Genomic DNA, 14,358 nt, shown 5'->3' with positions numbered 1-14,358 from the left:
GGAGCTGGAGTTCCTTGAGGACAGGGCTGGGTCCTACTTAAGGGGCATCCGCTGAGCGGGCTCAGCAAACCCATACGGGTGGGCTGAGCCTGTGCCACCCAGGCCAGAGGGCCCCCCCACCCCCCCGTAGGTTTTTCCTCCTCCTCTTCTTCTCCCTTCTCTTTGCTTTCCTTCTTCCTCCGCACTAGTCTCCTCCCAACCTGCCCTGTGGTCCACCCGGTCCTATCTTCGTTCTTCTCCCACCCTCTTTCTCTCTCCCGCTCCCTGCGCCGCCCAGGGTCCGGCAGCTGCAATTCCCCCAGAGGCCTACAGAGGGAGCTGCTGAGCCACCTGCGGGGCCGTATGGCTGCTGCGCGCGCTTCCTCTGAGGTCAGGTGGGAGGAAGCGGCCTGGGAGCCGCGGGGACTGGACGCCGTCTAGGTCCGGGAGCCACGCCCGTAGGTGAGTGTCCGGGCCCTGGGCGCGGGAGAACGAGGGCGCATCCCTCCCCTACCCCGGGCCTGGTCTCGGAGTCGGGCTCCGCGGCCCGGGCAGCGGCCTCTCCTACCCCGGCAGCAAGCCCCGCCATCCCCATTCCCCACCCCCATCCCCACTTAGTGTCAGGTGCAGGGAGGGCCTGCCGCACCCTCAGCCCACCCAGCGGGGCGGGATAACAAAGCACAAAAGGACTGCGGAGGACCCTTTGGACCCGCTTGGCCTTCTGCAAGGGCCAGCAGGCTTCAAAATGGGGACCCGCCAGCTCAGGCCACCGGCGAGAGAACAAGGGCTCTTAACCTCTTTTGGCGTGTGTGTCACGAGTGCTCTTGAGAATTTAGACGAAAACTGGCTCATCTTCTGAGAAAAATGATGGCCTTTACCCAGATTCGGGAGAGGCGTGGAAAGGCCCCCATTTCCAGCCCATGGACCCCCTTGTGGTCTGTGAGTGGGACCTCAGCAGCATCCCTCATCCCATATTTCGGGAAAGCTGGCCGTGCCCGCCTGGTGTTACCTGAGAGGTGAGGGACAAGTGAGAGTGTGCCCTCTGCAGGAAAGTAGCTCTGAAGTGGGCCCTATCTCCTGCGGGGAGAAGGCCTGAGTCCTTAGCATCTCCCTGGACCATTTTTTAACGGAAGGGAAATGGAGACACTGGGGATCCTGGTGTCCTGGACTCCCTACTAGGGCCAGAGTTCCTGGCTTCATGCTCTTTCTCTGCTGCCCATGGATGAATGGTCCTGGGTGAGTGAGGTAAGCCCCTCTGGGTCCCTAGCTGTATCTGCCCTGGAGGAGTGTTGGGAGGTGTAAGTGAGCTGAGCCTGGGTGGACTTTCCACAGGGCCTGGGCCCCAGCAAGGGTTGTTACCCCTATTGTTGCTGGAGGTGGTGGTTAATAATAAAACTTCCTTCTCCAAGAATCTTTTTGATAGTTTTCCTAGTGGACTCAAAGTCTGAAAGATTTTTGCTTGGCAAACAACTTGTATTTATTTCTCTCCTTTTTATTAGTTAGACACACTGCCTACTCAGCATGGGTCACCAATGTGAGCACCCAGAATTGCAGTTTCTCCCACTGAAAGCAAGCATCTCTTTAACTTTGGTAAATTTTTTCCTTCAGGTGTTTTGAGATCTGGGGAAAGGTGCAGCCCAGCAGGAACCCATAGCTCCTGGAAGGATGGTTCGGATCTTGGCCAATGGGGAAATTGTGCAGGACGATGACCCCCGTGTGAGGAACACTACCCAGCCACGCAGCAGCACCCCTCGACAGGTAGTCGCCCGGCCCCTGTGGAGGGGAGCAGCTGGCCTCCCGTCCTCTGTACCAGTTACTCCTTAGCTCCCAGAAGCTGCCTTACTGGTGATTAACCTTCTCTAGCCCAAAGTCCTCTTTGCAGAGAGCCAGGCTGAGCAGCATGGGGGTTTAAGACTTGGGGAAAGCCCCAGTAGATTGGTTGCCCAGCTCCCTGCCTCCCCAGCTCTCCTTCCTCCAGGCAGCCTTCCCAGACTTCAAACCCAAGAGCTGTCTCTCCCTTAACCTGGGCAGCAACCCCCACTGGAGCCAGCATCTTTTAGAGTCTGTTGGATGAGAGGGAAGCTGGAGAGTAAGTGGAGAAGAGGAACGCACGGCCACACAATGATGGGTTTAAAGGAAGGAGTGAGGAGTGTTAAAAATGCCTGCCCAGATGCTGTGCCCTGGGTGTAGTCCCACCCTCCTTGCCCCCTTCCTCTTCTCTGTCCCGGGCATCTTCTCCCTGACGTGACATAGGGAACACGGACTGGCATTTTCTGTGCTCTGAGAGCTTGCGACTCAGTGGTTGGGCTCCCCATGGGTGGCATGTGAGGATTGCTGAGAAAGGAGGGCATGGCCCTGGGTGGCCGTAGGGGAGAGCAGGGCCCCACCCAGAGGGTGCCCTCCTGCCTCTGGTGCCTCCACTCCAGGGAAGCTCTCTCTGGATTCATTCGTCTCTCTCTGTCTTCACCTTCCAGAGCTTTCTCAATAGGGGCCATGGCGCCCCACTGGGGGGTCCTGGCCCTCGCCAGCAGCAGGCAGGCGCCAGGCTGGGTGCCGCTCAGTCCCCCTTCAGTGACCTCAACCGGCAGCTGATGAACATGGGCTTCCCCCAGTGGCATCTGGGCAACCACGCCGTGGAGCCAGTGACCTCCATCCTGCTCGTCTTCCTGCTCCTAATGCTCGGTGTGCGTGGACTCCTGCTGGTGGGCATCGTCTACCTGGTGTCCCACCTGAGCCAGCGGTGACCTCCGGGGGCTGCTGGAGCAGGTGTGTGGGAGAGGGAGCTGCTGGGCCTCGGTGTGAGAGCAGGCACCTGGGGAGGAGCTTCACTGGTGCCTTGAACGTGTGCTCAGAGAGCATGTTTCCATGTTGTGTTAAGCATGAGGCAGAGGGAGCCTCTAGTCCAACATTCCCAAAGGATCAGGTGATACGCTCATTCCCTGGAGATGCATTTTGGTAGTATCGGGCATTAAGCACAAAGTCAGAGCAAGAAAGGGATTCCCTCTCCAATTCTCACCCAACCCAAGAAGAAAGTCTCTGCTGTGTGCCAGTACATTCTCATGCGTCTGGAACGCAGGCTGACTTCCCCATTACTAGGAAGCAGGCCTTGAGCTTAGGGCAGGTGGGAAAGGTTTCCAGACTTTTATAGCTCTGTTTTGTCTTAATGGTATATTTTTATTGGCTACCTTTTATTTATGACAAGTGGTACTGGTATTCTACTTATTGTGGTGGCGTTTTCAATAAAGAAATTTAAGTCAAAGTGAGTCCATGTAAAGACATTCGTAAATAATTGTACAACTGCATGTAGATCTGGAAGACGTGGAGAAAGTGGTTTGAGAGGAATTGGGATTGGGGACCAGGTAGAGGGGGGCATTTGACCTTGGAGGGTGGTTTCTCACCTTTTCCTGATGGGCTCTGAGAGCAGGGGCAGGGGGCCAGGTGAAGCCTGGACTTGGGCCCCTTGACCGATGCCTGGATAACTCTGGCTTACCCTGAGATGTTGGCCTTGTCCGGGGTGGTGTGACACAGACCCAACAGAGCTGCGCTGGTTGCAGTGGCCCGGGGCGGGGGCCCAGGGGCCCACCTCTCGACCCTCCTTTCCTCAGCCAACCTTCCCTGTGCCCCTCGGGCTCTGGGCGGTTTGCTAACGAACACTCTGCCTCACTTCTCAAGGTTCAGGGTCCGAAAGTCTGCGTCGGCGGAAGCAGCGTGCTGAGGGAAGGCGCCCCCTGGGGTTGTGCAGCCCGTGGAGCTGCTATAAGCCGTCTGGGGGCCGCGTCTCCACCTCCTGTGTGAATGCCCTTCAGTGGGCTCTCGCCTGCCTGCAGTCAGAAATCATGGTGCAGGCATGTTCTGAGCAGGTAGAGGCTTGTTGCCTGGCTGGGTGGCCAGATGCAGAGCCCGATGGGCCCCTGAGAGAGGCCAAGGGCCACCTTGGCCTAGTGCGCATCCTAGCCGGAGGCTTGCTGAGGAGGGTGGGCCCTGCCTCCTCTGCCCCCACCACCGCCGCCCTGCGTGCTGCGTGACGGTATCCCCCAGACTGGGCCACCTTGGGGGCAGATTTCAAGGGAGGTTTCTGCTAATCTCTAGGGCTAATCCTTGGAGCCCTGTGTCTCTGTGTCAGGTTGGATTTGCGGCCTGGCTGCCTCGTGAGCCACAGCGGGGTTCACACCATGCCTCCGCTGCCTCCATGGGGCTGGAAATAACTCCCACCCCCCGTGGGGTTGCTTGACTCCCTGGTTGGGGCCACCTGGTGAGGAGCTGCTGGGGTCCCACTGTCTGTTGCTACTCCCATCTCCCAGGACGAGCGGCCTCCTGGGCCCTTCCTTCCACAAGTTCCAAGCCCTTTGCTCTGCACGCTGTACCCCTCCCCGCCCTCCAGCTAGCCTGCCGGTGGGGACCACAGTTCCATATTGCCAGAAGAGACACTGCGCCTGAGAGAGAGCTACGTGATTTGCTGCCTCCAGGGCTCTTCCTGGGCCTTTTGCCAGAGGCAGGGACTTGGGCTCCCTGACTGGGGACTCTGGCTCTGTGAGTTGAGGAAAAACCCTGGTGTGGTGGTCAAGAGCTTCTGCCCAAGGACACCTGACCTTGAGGGCAGAGAAGGCTCCCCAACCCTGGCCGGCTGGACCCTGGAGGAAGCTTGTAGGCCCTGCTCTGCTTTGTGGGTCCATGACCTTGGACAGCTCACTTAGTCTCTTGGGCCTTGTTCCTCATCTCTAAGGAGGGGTGATGGTCCCTCTGGGTCCCTCCTGCCACCTGGAGCCTCAGGGATCACCCTCAGTGCAGTGGGTGAGGGAGATGGGCAGAGGGCATGGGGAGGACTTCTCCAGCTCCAGCACCTCCTCCTCGGATGCTCCGCCTTGGACCACAGCTCCTGTGCTGTGGGCTCAGTCAGAGCAGCCACCATGTCCCAAGCTCCGAGGACCCCCAGCTGGGGTAGAGCTGGTCTTCTAAGACCAGTGTCACCATCCACCCACCTTCTCCTGTTGGAGAAGAAGTGCAGCTGCTTCTCTCGCTCCTGGAAGCTGAGGGGCTTGTTGCAGGTCTCGAGTGTCAGGACAGGAGGAATTTGCCAAGTGTGCTGTGTGCCTGACACTGTGCTAAGCACTCGGTGTCATTTAATTGTCACTAGAACTTTATGATCGAGGTACAATCACTGTCATCCTCATTTCACTGCTGAGCACACTGTAGAGCATTTATAACTCGCCCCCAGGACTCCCGCACCCCTCCCACCCCCAGGTGAGCAGGGGGTGGAGCTAGGATGCAGACTGAGGCCAAGCCCACACGCTCGACCACTCCTCTGTTCACCTTTGGTATATGTCAGCATCACCTCCAGACTTGTTTCAGGTGCAGATTCCCAGGCATCACCATAGACTTTCTCAGAAGCACTGAGGGATGTGGTCCAGAGCCTGCCTCTTACAAAGCCCTCCAGGTGATTCTGATGGAGGGTTGTGAGTGAGAGGTGGTTCATCTCCTGACTGTGCAGAGGGTGCCTGTGGCCCGGAGAGAGGAGAGAGGCAGGGCGGGAACAGGCCTCACTACCTGCGGGGACCCACTGTGACCACTAGATCAGCTCTGTGAGGGTGGAGGGCACAGGGTAGGTGTGAGGATGCTGGCTGCAGCTGCCCAGCTGGGTGGCCTCCGTAGCTTCCCAGCTGTGGGCCACAGCCATTCAATAGGGTGCAGCTCTCTTCCCTGCTTTCCTGAATGCATGACGTTTCACAGCAAAATGGCAAGGGGAGAAATCCAGTTACCTCATGTAGGGTCCCTGAAGGATGGTACAGGTGAGGGTGAGGGAGGCAGAGGGCTTTACCCCCAAAACCAGATGGAGAGAGAAGCCTGCAACCTGTCTAGCAGGGCACGACGGTGGGAGAAGCAGAGCTTAGCCCTCCTTGTGCTGCTGCCTGGGACCCCAAAGAGTGAGACAGTTCAGGAAGCAGATGGAGTGCTTCAGTGGAATTGCAGGTGTGTGTGTGTGTGTGTGTGTGTGTGTGTGTGTGTGTGTGTAATCCTTTGGTTAGGGGGTGGAGGCAGAGCTGAAACCATTTGGCTTTAGGGACCCAGAGCTTGGGAGGAGGAAGATAAAGCTGTTCAAATGAGGCTGAGCCTTTAGGGCAACTACCTAAAGTGCAGGCTGACAACGGCTGGAGCGGGGAGGGCTGGTCTGCATTCACTGGGCCACCAGCTTTTAGTCCCTCTGGTGTCGGGCCCTACAGGAGGCTGGATTCCTGGGTTCAAATTCCAGCTCCACCTCCAGTCAGCCAGTGACCTTAGGCAAGGTCCACATTCTCCCTGCCTCTCTGTGTCCTCATCTGCACCTCCCAGGGATGGGAGGATCAGTATATTAATTCATGGGAAGCACTTAGCAGTTTCTGGTGCAAGGTTAGCACTTGATAATACCATATTCACTGAGCAATGGCATTAGGGTTTATGTAATAGTTTTCTTTAGAGCAACATACAATTTGCTTAAAATATTTCAAAAAGGAAGACTCATATTGCTGTTGCAAATTGAAGACCAATGTTACTTGCCATTCCTAGTAGGTATTAGTACAAGTAAATTCAGTGTAGAGAAAATAACATGATTCCATTTTCACCCTTTAGGTAGCTGCCGCTGTCAACCAAGGCTCTAAGCCTGATGCCTTTTTTCTTTGTTAAAAAGGCAGTTTACCAGGATTTAGAAAGGTATTAAAGACCTACAAGCATCTCACTGAGACATTCCCCCTGACGGATTCAGAAGACTGAAGAGAAATGAAAAGGGAATGGCTTTCTCACTGAATGATTCAGTGCTGTGTTTGTGAATTGCTTACAGTCACCTTGTGCACCCCAGATCATTTCATGTAAAAGCATCCTACCTACAACTGTGGGAAACACTGTATGATCTTGGGCAAACTATTTTTAAAATGTAGTCTTTGGAACAGAATTCATTTGCATGGTTCAAAGATCAAGCGGGGCTTCCCTGGTGGCGCAGTGGTTGAGAGTCCGCCTGCTGATGCAGGGGACACGGGTTCGTGCCCCCGTCCGGGAAGATCCCACATGCCGCGGAGCGGCTGAGCCCGTGAGCCACGGCCGCTGAGCCTGCGCGTCCGGAGCCTGTGCTCCGCAATGGGAGAGGCCGCAACGGTGAGAGGCCCGTGTAATGCAAAAAAAAAAAAAAAACAAACAAACAAAGATCAAGCGATGTACAAATGCATACGGACAAAGTCTCCCTCCCTCCCCTGTCCCATCCATCCATCCATGCATCCCCCCCTCCAACCCTATAACTACTGTTCTTAGCATCTTTTAAATCCTTCCAGAACTTATTTATGCAATTATGTGCAAACATAAATATACTAATTTTGTCTTCTTTTTTAATATAAATAATGGAAAATTAGACACATTTTCTGCCCTCTCTTTTTTACGTAACAGTATCCTGGACACATTTCATATTAGTGCATAGAAAGCTGCCTCATTCTATAGAGTTTTGGTATTGAGGTGAGTTGTTGACCCTCTTTTGCTCTCAACGGAATCATCTGTACCACAGGGGGTTGACCCAGTTGACCCCCAAGGGCCTTGCAGCACTGACCTTGAACCACTCCATGGGGCTGTTTCTCTGAAATGAGGGGGTCCTGACAGAAATGTCCCCCTTCTTCAGGGCTGGAGGAGGAAGCTCCCTGGATGGTTTAAACTTGGTCCTAGGTCTGCAGTCTGTTCAGCAGACATTCAGGAAGAGTGTCCTGTGTCCCAGGACAGGGTGAGGCAGGAATAGCCTAGGAAGTCACACCCAGTTCATTTTCTCTGTTCCCTTTGCAGTCGGATGGGATGCCTTTCCTGTCTTCCCCTGGCTTTGTCTGGCTCAGCTCAGCAAGGAGGAGGGGAGGAGGTATGGTGGCCTCACCTGAAACCTGTCCTCCTGAGTCAGGCTGCACCCTAAGGTGAGCCTGGCGGGCCTCTCCACCACCTCTAACAGACAGGCGTGACCCTCCCCTGGCCTCCTTCCATTCTGGAAAAACAAAGGGGCAAGGGTGGATTTCCTTGAAGGCCCCTCTCAGCTCTAAAACTCGACAGTACCTACCAGAGGGCCTTGCCCATAGTAAGTGCTTGATGGACTTTGCTGCTGACATGGCCTGGCATTGCCACTGTCACTGTTCCTGTGCCCCCACCCCCTTCCCACGACACTTTTGATGAAGATCTAGATGAAGGAGATGGAGGGATGCTGTGAAGAATGACACAGCCTCAGGCTTGCTTTAGCTCTGACTGAATGAAGCCCTGTTCTCCTTGTACAGGAAGACCCTGGAGACCCCAGCGATCCTGGTGTGGCGGCCTGAAGGGCTGTGAATGTTGTACCATGGCGCCACCTGGTGGAATGTCTCTGCAGGAGCATGACCTCCATCTCTCCATCAAATCATCCTTCCTCCTGCCCCAGGTGAATGCTCCGCTCAGCCAGCCCAGGCTTACGATTGCCTTGCATTTCCGTGATAGCAGAACTCGGGTTTCTCGTGGAGAGTACATGCGATTCCACTGGAATTAATTTACTATGGTCTCATCCTGGGGTAAGACCCTTGTCTCGTTTCATCTTCCCACAAAGAAAAATAGATGTTTTTCCCTTTTTCACAGATGGTGACTCTGAGGCTTGGAGAGGTTAAAGCAACTCACACGTGGTTGCACAGAGGTGGCAGATCTGGGCTGGGACCCCTAGGGGAGGGGAGAGGAAGGGAGGGGAGGGGGGAAGGTGCAGGGTGGCTGAGGCCCCCAGGAAGAGACTCTGTCACCAAGGGCCTTGGGCCTGTTTTGAAGAAGAGCCCCTGGTACTTGAGCCTCCAGGGCAGGAGTTGGAATGAGAAGTCTCACACTGGGTGATTTTCGAGTCCAGGCTTGCTGTCATCACGGAGGTGGCCCCAGCGGGAGAGACTCGTTTGTTCTCTAAGGCTGGGCTCTCTCTAGATTGGGTCTGGGGGGAGCTGTGTGTAGGGCAGCCCGCCCACTGCAGTGCCCACCAGCACTTCCACACTCACCTGTCTTCACTCAGCCCAGTTTGCTTTGATAAATGTGATTTTGTGATCTGGTGTCATTCAGGACACAGTGTCCCTTGTCTAGTGCTTGTCTTTTTCATAGGAGGCAAGGAGTAAGGGAGTCAGATCTCCCACTTGCTAGTTGTGTGCCTCAGCTTCCTCATCTGTGAAATGGGGAGGTGTCATTGAGAGCTGTTGTGAGGTCCAGATGGTAGACGTATATAGTACCTGGTGTGTAGCAGCATGCCGTGGTGATGGTTTGTATTGGATCCCTTCTTGCAGTGCTCATTGGTGAAAACTGGCTGTACTTAGCCAACAGTGTTCAAAATGTAATTTGCTTTTGAAATTTCGGGAGAAAAAAAACTGAGAACATTTCCAATATGGCACTTACCAGTATACTGCAGCTACGAAGTTTGCCTCTGAGGCACTGGCCTGGGCTAGAGCCTGCTGCAGCCTAGGGGAGGTGTTTCTTTTGCAACTTTGAGCTCACCTAATCCTGAGAAACCATCTTCTTCTGATGAAGGGACTAAAATCCAGATGCTTTCAGCAAGGGAAGGGACAAGGCAACCACAGATGCCTGAGACAGAGTGTTCCCTTCCCTGACAGTGATTCTCAACCCCTGCCGCACAATAGATTCACCTGGGTGGGCAGCTTTAAAACTTGCAGTGTGGGATCCAGCCCTAGAAGCCGGGCTGGGCTGGCCAGACTTCCTCCTGGCAGAAGCCTCTCTCGCCGTGGGGAATGGGGTCTGTGGTGCCTGTCCTTTCACACACTACTTGGTTCTTTTTTGTGCTCCCAGCCCCTGATGAAGGCTGGGCCCTAATCAGAGCTTAGGGATCATTGAGTGAATTGCATGAGAAGGCACAAGCGACCAGCCAAAGTGAAAGGAGAAGGGCGACCCAAGGGCAGAGCTCACCCTTCCTGCCTTGGCTGGGTGGATCCTGTGACTTCCAGTGGATCGGGAAAAATAATATCACCTGGGCACTTGGCCTTAATTCTCAAGTTATAAATACAGACAGTCCCCCCTTGTCCACCCCCAGCACAAGTGGTTGAAAGAGAGGGAGGGAGGAAATAGGGAAGGAGGACAGGAGGGAGGGAAGAAGGAAGGAAGGAAGGAAAGAACCTATGTCAACAGTGTAAGTGCAGCCCTGAGTCAGGGCTCCTGGGGCTTGCTGTGCTGGCTGCCTGTGTCTCTGTGTTTCTCTAAATGAAGCAGTAACCCTTCCATGGAGACCACCAGATGAGGACTCCCCTAGTCCCGTGGCCCCTTCGCTGCCCCTGCCTCAGGAGCTGGAGGGTCCCCTCTAAGGCTGTAGTCTCCATGCATCCCTATCCTTCTGCTGCACTGCTCCCTGGGGTGGGGGTCCTTAAACCAGGCCCAGCCCTGGGGTGTGGAGGGTGCAGCGACCCTGACGTCACCATACACAGATGTCATGAAAATGATGCATTGTGGCCTCACAGCTCAGGAAGGGAATTGCCCTGGGGATGCTTGCTACCTTGTTTTCTCTGCTCCATTCCCCGGGTAGTTCGGCTCTTGCCCTTTGCTCCCAAACCCTTGAGGAAACAGGACCTACTCTATGTGGCCTCTAACTCCCAGTGCCCTAGTTATATGGGGTTGGAGACTCAAATGCCTTCAGGAGCCTGGCAGGTGGCTGAGAGAACCATGTGAAACAGCTGGGGACCAGGCCATAGGGAGGGGTGGGGTCTGTGGAGAACTGGGCAGAGAGCATTTGCCTAAAGGCCTTCACGTGGCTGCACAGCACTGTGCATGGTGAAGCTAATGTTGCTGCCGGCAGGCCAGTCACAGGGCTCTTCACTGTGTAGTCTCTAGAGCCTGTGTCACAGCTCCCTCTTCCCCAGTTGCCATGTGGCCTTGGGAAGTCAAGCCCCTTTCCTCAGCCTTAGTTTCCTCTCTATAAGTAGGGGTAATAATACCCCCTATTAGAGTTGATGTGCTGATGAAAGTGAAGTGATATATTCCTTAAATACTGCATAAAATACTCTTGATATAGCACCTGTATTCCCCTTCTCTGCATGTGACAAATTACCAAACACTTAGCACTTAAGCAACATGTTTATCACTTCAGTTTCTGGGTGTGGCTTAGCCAGGTCTTCTGCAAGGCTGCAAACAGGAACCCCAGGACTGGGCTCTCACCTAGAGGCTCGACTGGGAACAGTACGCTTTCAAGCTCTTCAGGGTATTTATTGGCAGACTGCACTTTCTTGCTGCTGTAGGACTCGTGGCAGCTCTTTCTTCAAAGCCAGCAATGGAGAGAGACTCTTGAGCAAGTCCACCAGCAAGACCGAGTCTTACATAACTTAATACAATCATGGGAGAGACATCCGGTCACCTTTGCCACACTCTGTTGGTTAGAAGCAAGTCCCAGGGCCCGCCTACACTTGAGGGGAAGGGATCCCAGGAAAACCTGAACATCAGGAGGCCAGATCATGTGGCCACCTGAAAGTCCATCCACCACAGCACCTGAAAGATTGTTGGACATTATTATGATTGATTGGGTGCCACAACATGCCAGGTAGTGACATGGGGGTCGGGGCAGGGGGAGTTCATACATATCATTCCATCTATTTTTACTGTTTTATGAGTAAACGGAAACTCAGAGAGGCCGAGCAAGTTATCTAAACTCATCCAGCTAGTAAGCGACACAGCAGGATTTAAACCCAGGTCTCTGCTGTCTTCCCTAGACATTACATTCAAGGTCAGGGTCAACTTCAAGCCATCCCTGAGGAGCCCTCTAACACCCCAAAAGTATTTTGTTCTGGAGGTCAGTTCTTTCCCTGGGTTCAAGTCCTTCGGCTCTTGTTCTGCTAGGTCCTGTCCTTGGCTGCTGAATTTCTCTGTACCACCTTCCTTTTGCTCTGTCCTCGGACACTGCTTGAAATGGTTTGGGTTTCTTGCCCCACATTTACATCCAACTTCAATTTATCTGTCCATGATTTTTGTCTCTTGTTAACTCCTTCCCACTCAACAAAACTCTACAAACACTCTCCTATGAGGAAAGTCCTGGGCTGGAGACTCCCTCTGCCCCCAACATTCTTACAGTTGAATGAAGAGGCAGCATGTTCATTACTAATCCCGGTCCAGTGGTTCAGAGCTTTTCGAGGATAAGGATAATTAAAAACTAAAACAATACTGTTCTTAAAGAAGATTAAAATCATTTTCTATCAAGAAACTGAATAAAAACATCAGAATTAGACAATACAGAGAGGGTTTGGACACCTTCACAAAGTCATCAGGCATGTAGGTCCCTCTTATCCAGCAGCCCTGCCTCATAGTCCAAGATGGTTGCTAAACTCCAGCCATCATGTCCTCATTCCAGTCAGCATGAAGGAGGGAGAGGCAAAGATTAATCATCCCTAACCACCCAGATCTGGTCATCTCTCCAGTTATATGCTCCCTTGGCACTTTTGCTTCCCTTTCAGAATGGAGAGTAATTTATTCTTTGTGTCATTATTTGTTTGATGACCATCTACCACTCTCCCTTGCCTCTCACCAGACTAGAAACTCCATGAAGTCTGGCATCATATCTGTCTTCTCTGTTGCTCTAGCCCTGTTGTCCAGCACTGTGCCTGGCACATAGTAGGTGCTCCACGAATAGTTATTAATAGGAGGAACACTTTATACATGTTGTTAATATTATGATGAGTCAGAGTTGGCCTGGTCCAAATCCAGAGTTTCTGAATTGAGTCTGTAATGGTGAGTGCTGCTATGGGCCAGGCCCTGTGCTAAGGGCTTCACATGCATTATCTCATTTTAATCCTCATCAGAACTCTGGGAGGTAGATACTGCTGTTATCTACAATTGGCAAATGGGAAAATGGCACCAGGTCATGGAACTACTAAATGTGAAAGCTGTGATTTGGACTTGGCTCTCCTGACGCAAGTCCTGTATTCACTCACGTCCTGCCTTTCTGGGCTAGCAGTGTGCCCACCACTGCCTCCAGACCTCCCCCACTGCAGCCCTGGCTCTCTTGGTTGCAGCAGACAGCTCAGCAGGCATTGATGCAATCACAGGGGCTCAGGAAGCCTTATGCATTTGGCACCATGTCCCAAAGTGGCATCTCTCCTGCAGATGTGGTAGGCACCAACATTGATTGGGAGAATGCTGGTTCCCCAGCTTTCCTTACCCTCTAACAGTTTTTTAGGAGCCTTTGTGGACCCGGGAGCTTTCTCAGACTACAGAGGAGGGGTAGGTGGGATTGCAGGGCCTGGGACATGTCTTGTAGTGGGTGCTGTGTGTTACGGTGCTTAAGCTTTTGCTTCCCTCTCAGCGGGGCCCACTTGGTGAAGGGAGGGTGACGGGGAAACTCTGGTGCCTTCCAGGCTGCCCTTGAACCACGTGGGGCTTACAGAGCCCCCAGTCCAAGGAACAGTACATTGGGGGAGGGGTTCTGGACTCAAAGAAATATTCCAGATAGGAGCTAAATTCTGGCTTGAGTCAAGGAATCAGACTATCCAAGCCATAAAGAGCCCTTCTAGACCTTCATTGCGCACAGATGGGACATGGGAGCCCAGAGAGGGAATTGACTTGCCAAGATCAGACACCAAATGCGACTGTGGCTCATTTGACTGAAGAGTTCATCTGGCCCACAGGCCGTCCGAGGGGGCGTGGAGGAGGGTACCAGTTTGACCCCCGGCTTGAAGAGGTTGCCGAGGCTCAGTGGTGGGGGCCACACTGGGCCCGGCCAATTCTAGTCACTGCTGTCTTGCTCCCAGTGGTCACCAGCAGGTGGCGCTAGGCACACAGTGGACACTTAACTCCCAGAAAAAGGGAACCACAGACCCGTGTCTGGGAGTAATTAGGGAAGAGGCTGGCTTTGGGGCCCACTTCCAATCACCTTCCCTCTGGAACCCCTGTGCTTGGGCGCCCTGGGGGAGGAGGGACCGGAGGCCCCAAGTGGGGTTCCTCTGGTTCCAGACCCTTTGGGGGGTTGTTCTGTGGTCAGTGAGCAGGCACCCCAGGGTGTGCTTCATTTACTCATTTTGAACAATGATGGAGTAAAAGCAATGAGGACAAGTGGGTGCCTCGGCTCCAACTGACGTGAGGTTCAGCCTGGGCTTCAGCTCAGTCCCCTTCCCCTCAACTCACTTGTACATGCCCATACTGAGTGCACAGGGCACTTCCTCCTCTTCTGGGCAAAGCCCAGAGAACTCAGGATCCCCCTGAGAGGCTCTCTGGTTCCTAGAACCTTCCTCTCCTCCCTCCTTCCTTCTATCACCCTCTCTCTCCTTCTCTCCATCTTCTCTCCCCTCTTGCCTCTCTTTCCTACCCCTCGTCTCTCTCCCCTCTTTTCTCCCTCTCTCCTCCATCCTGTTCCTCTGAGGGACCCTGCAGGTCTAGCCCCTGCCCCCAGCACCTTATCTGCAAATG

General features: G+C 53.8%; 1 protein-coding gene across 2 annotated transcripts in view; it reads left to right on the top strand.

The window, feature by feature from the left end:
• Nucleotides 1-368: 368 nt before the first annotated feature.
• FAM241B (family with sequence similarity 241 member B) overlaps nucleotides 369-14,358 on the top strand; it is a 161,370-nt gene continuing 147,380 nt past the window's right edge. Inside the window, exons 1-4 of one of the 2 annotated variants that reach the window (XR_014016739.1) lie at nucleotides 369-441; nucleotides 1,588-1,737; nucleotides 2,454-2,745; nucleotides 8,244-8,383. Coding sequence is in view for 1 of the 2 variants with exons in the window: in XM_081245001.1 (XP_081101127.1) it covers nucleotides 1,645-1,737; nucleotides 2,454-2,723 (363 nt within the window). In the remaining variant the exon portion in view is untranslated. Of the gene's footprint in view, nucleotides 442-1,587; nucleotides 1,738-2,453; nucleotides 3,223-8,243; nucleotides 8,384-14,358 lie in introns of those variants that run through there. The other variant, XM_081245001.1, reaches the window with a different exon arrangement.

The sequence above is a fragment of the Mesoplodon bidens genome (genome assembly GCF_964165515.1).
Source record: "Mesoplodon bidens genome assembly, chromosome: 1".
Lineage (NCBI taxonomy): Eukaryota > Metazoa > Chordata > Mammalia > Artiodactyla > Ziphiidae > Mesoplodon > Mesoplodon bidens.
Note: the sequence above shows the minus strand (reverse complement) of the source record. Positions and strands in the feature narration are given on the sequence as shown.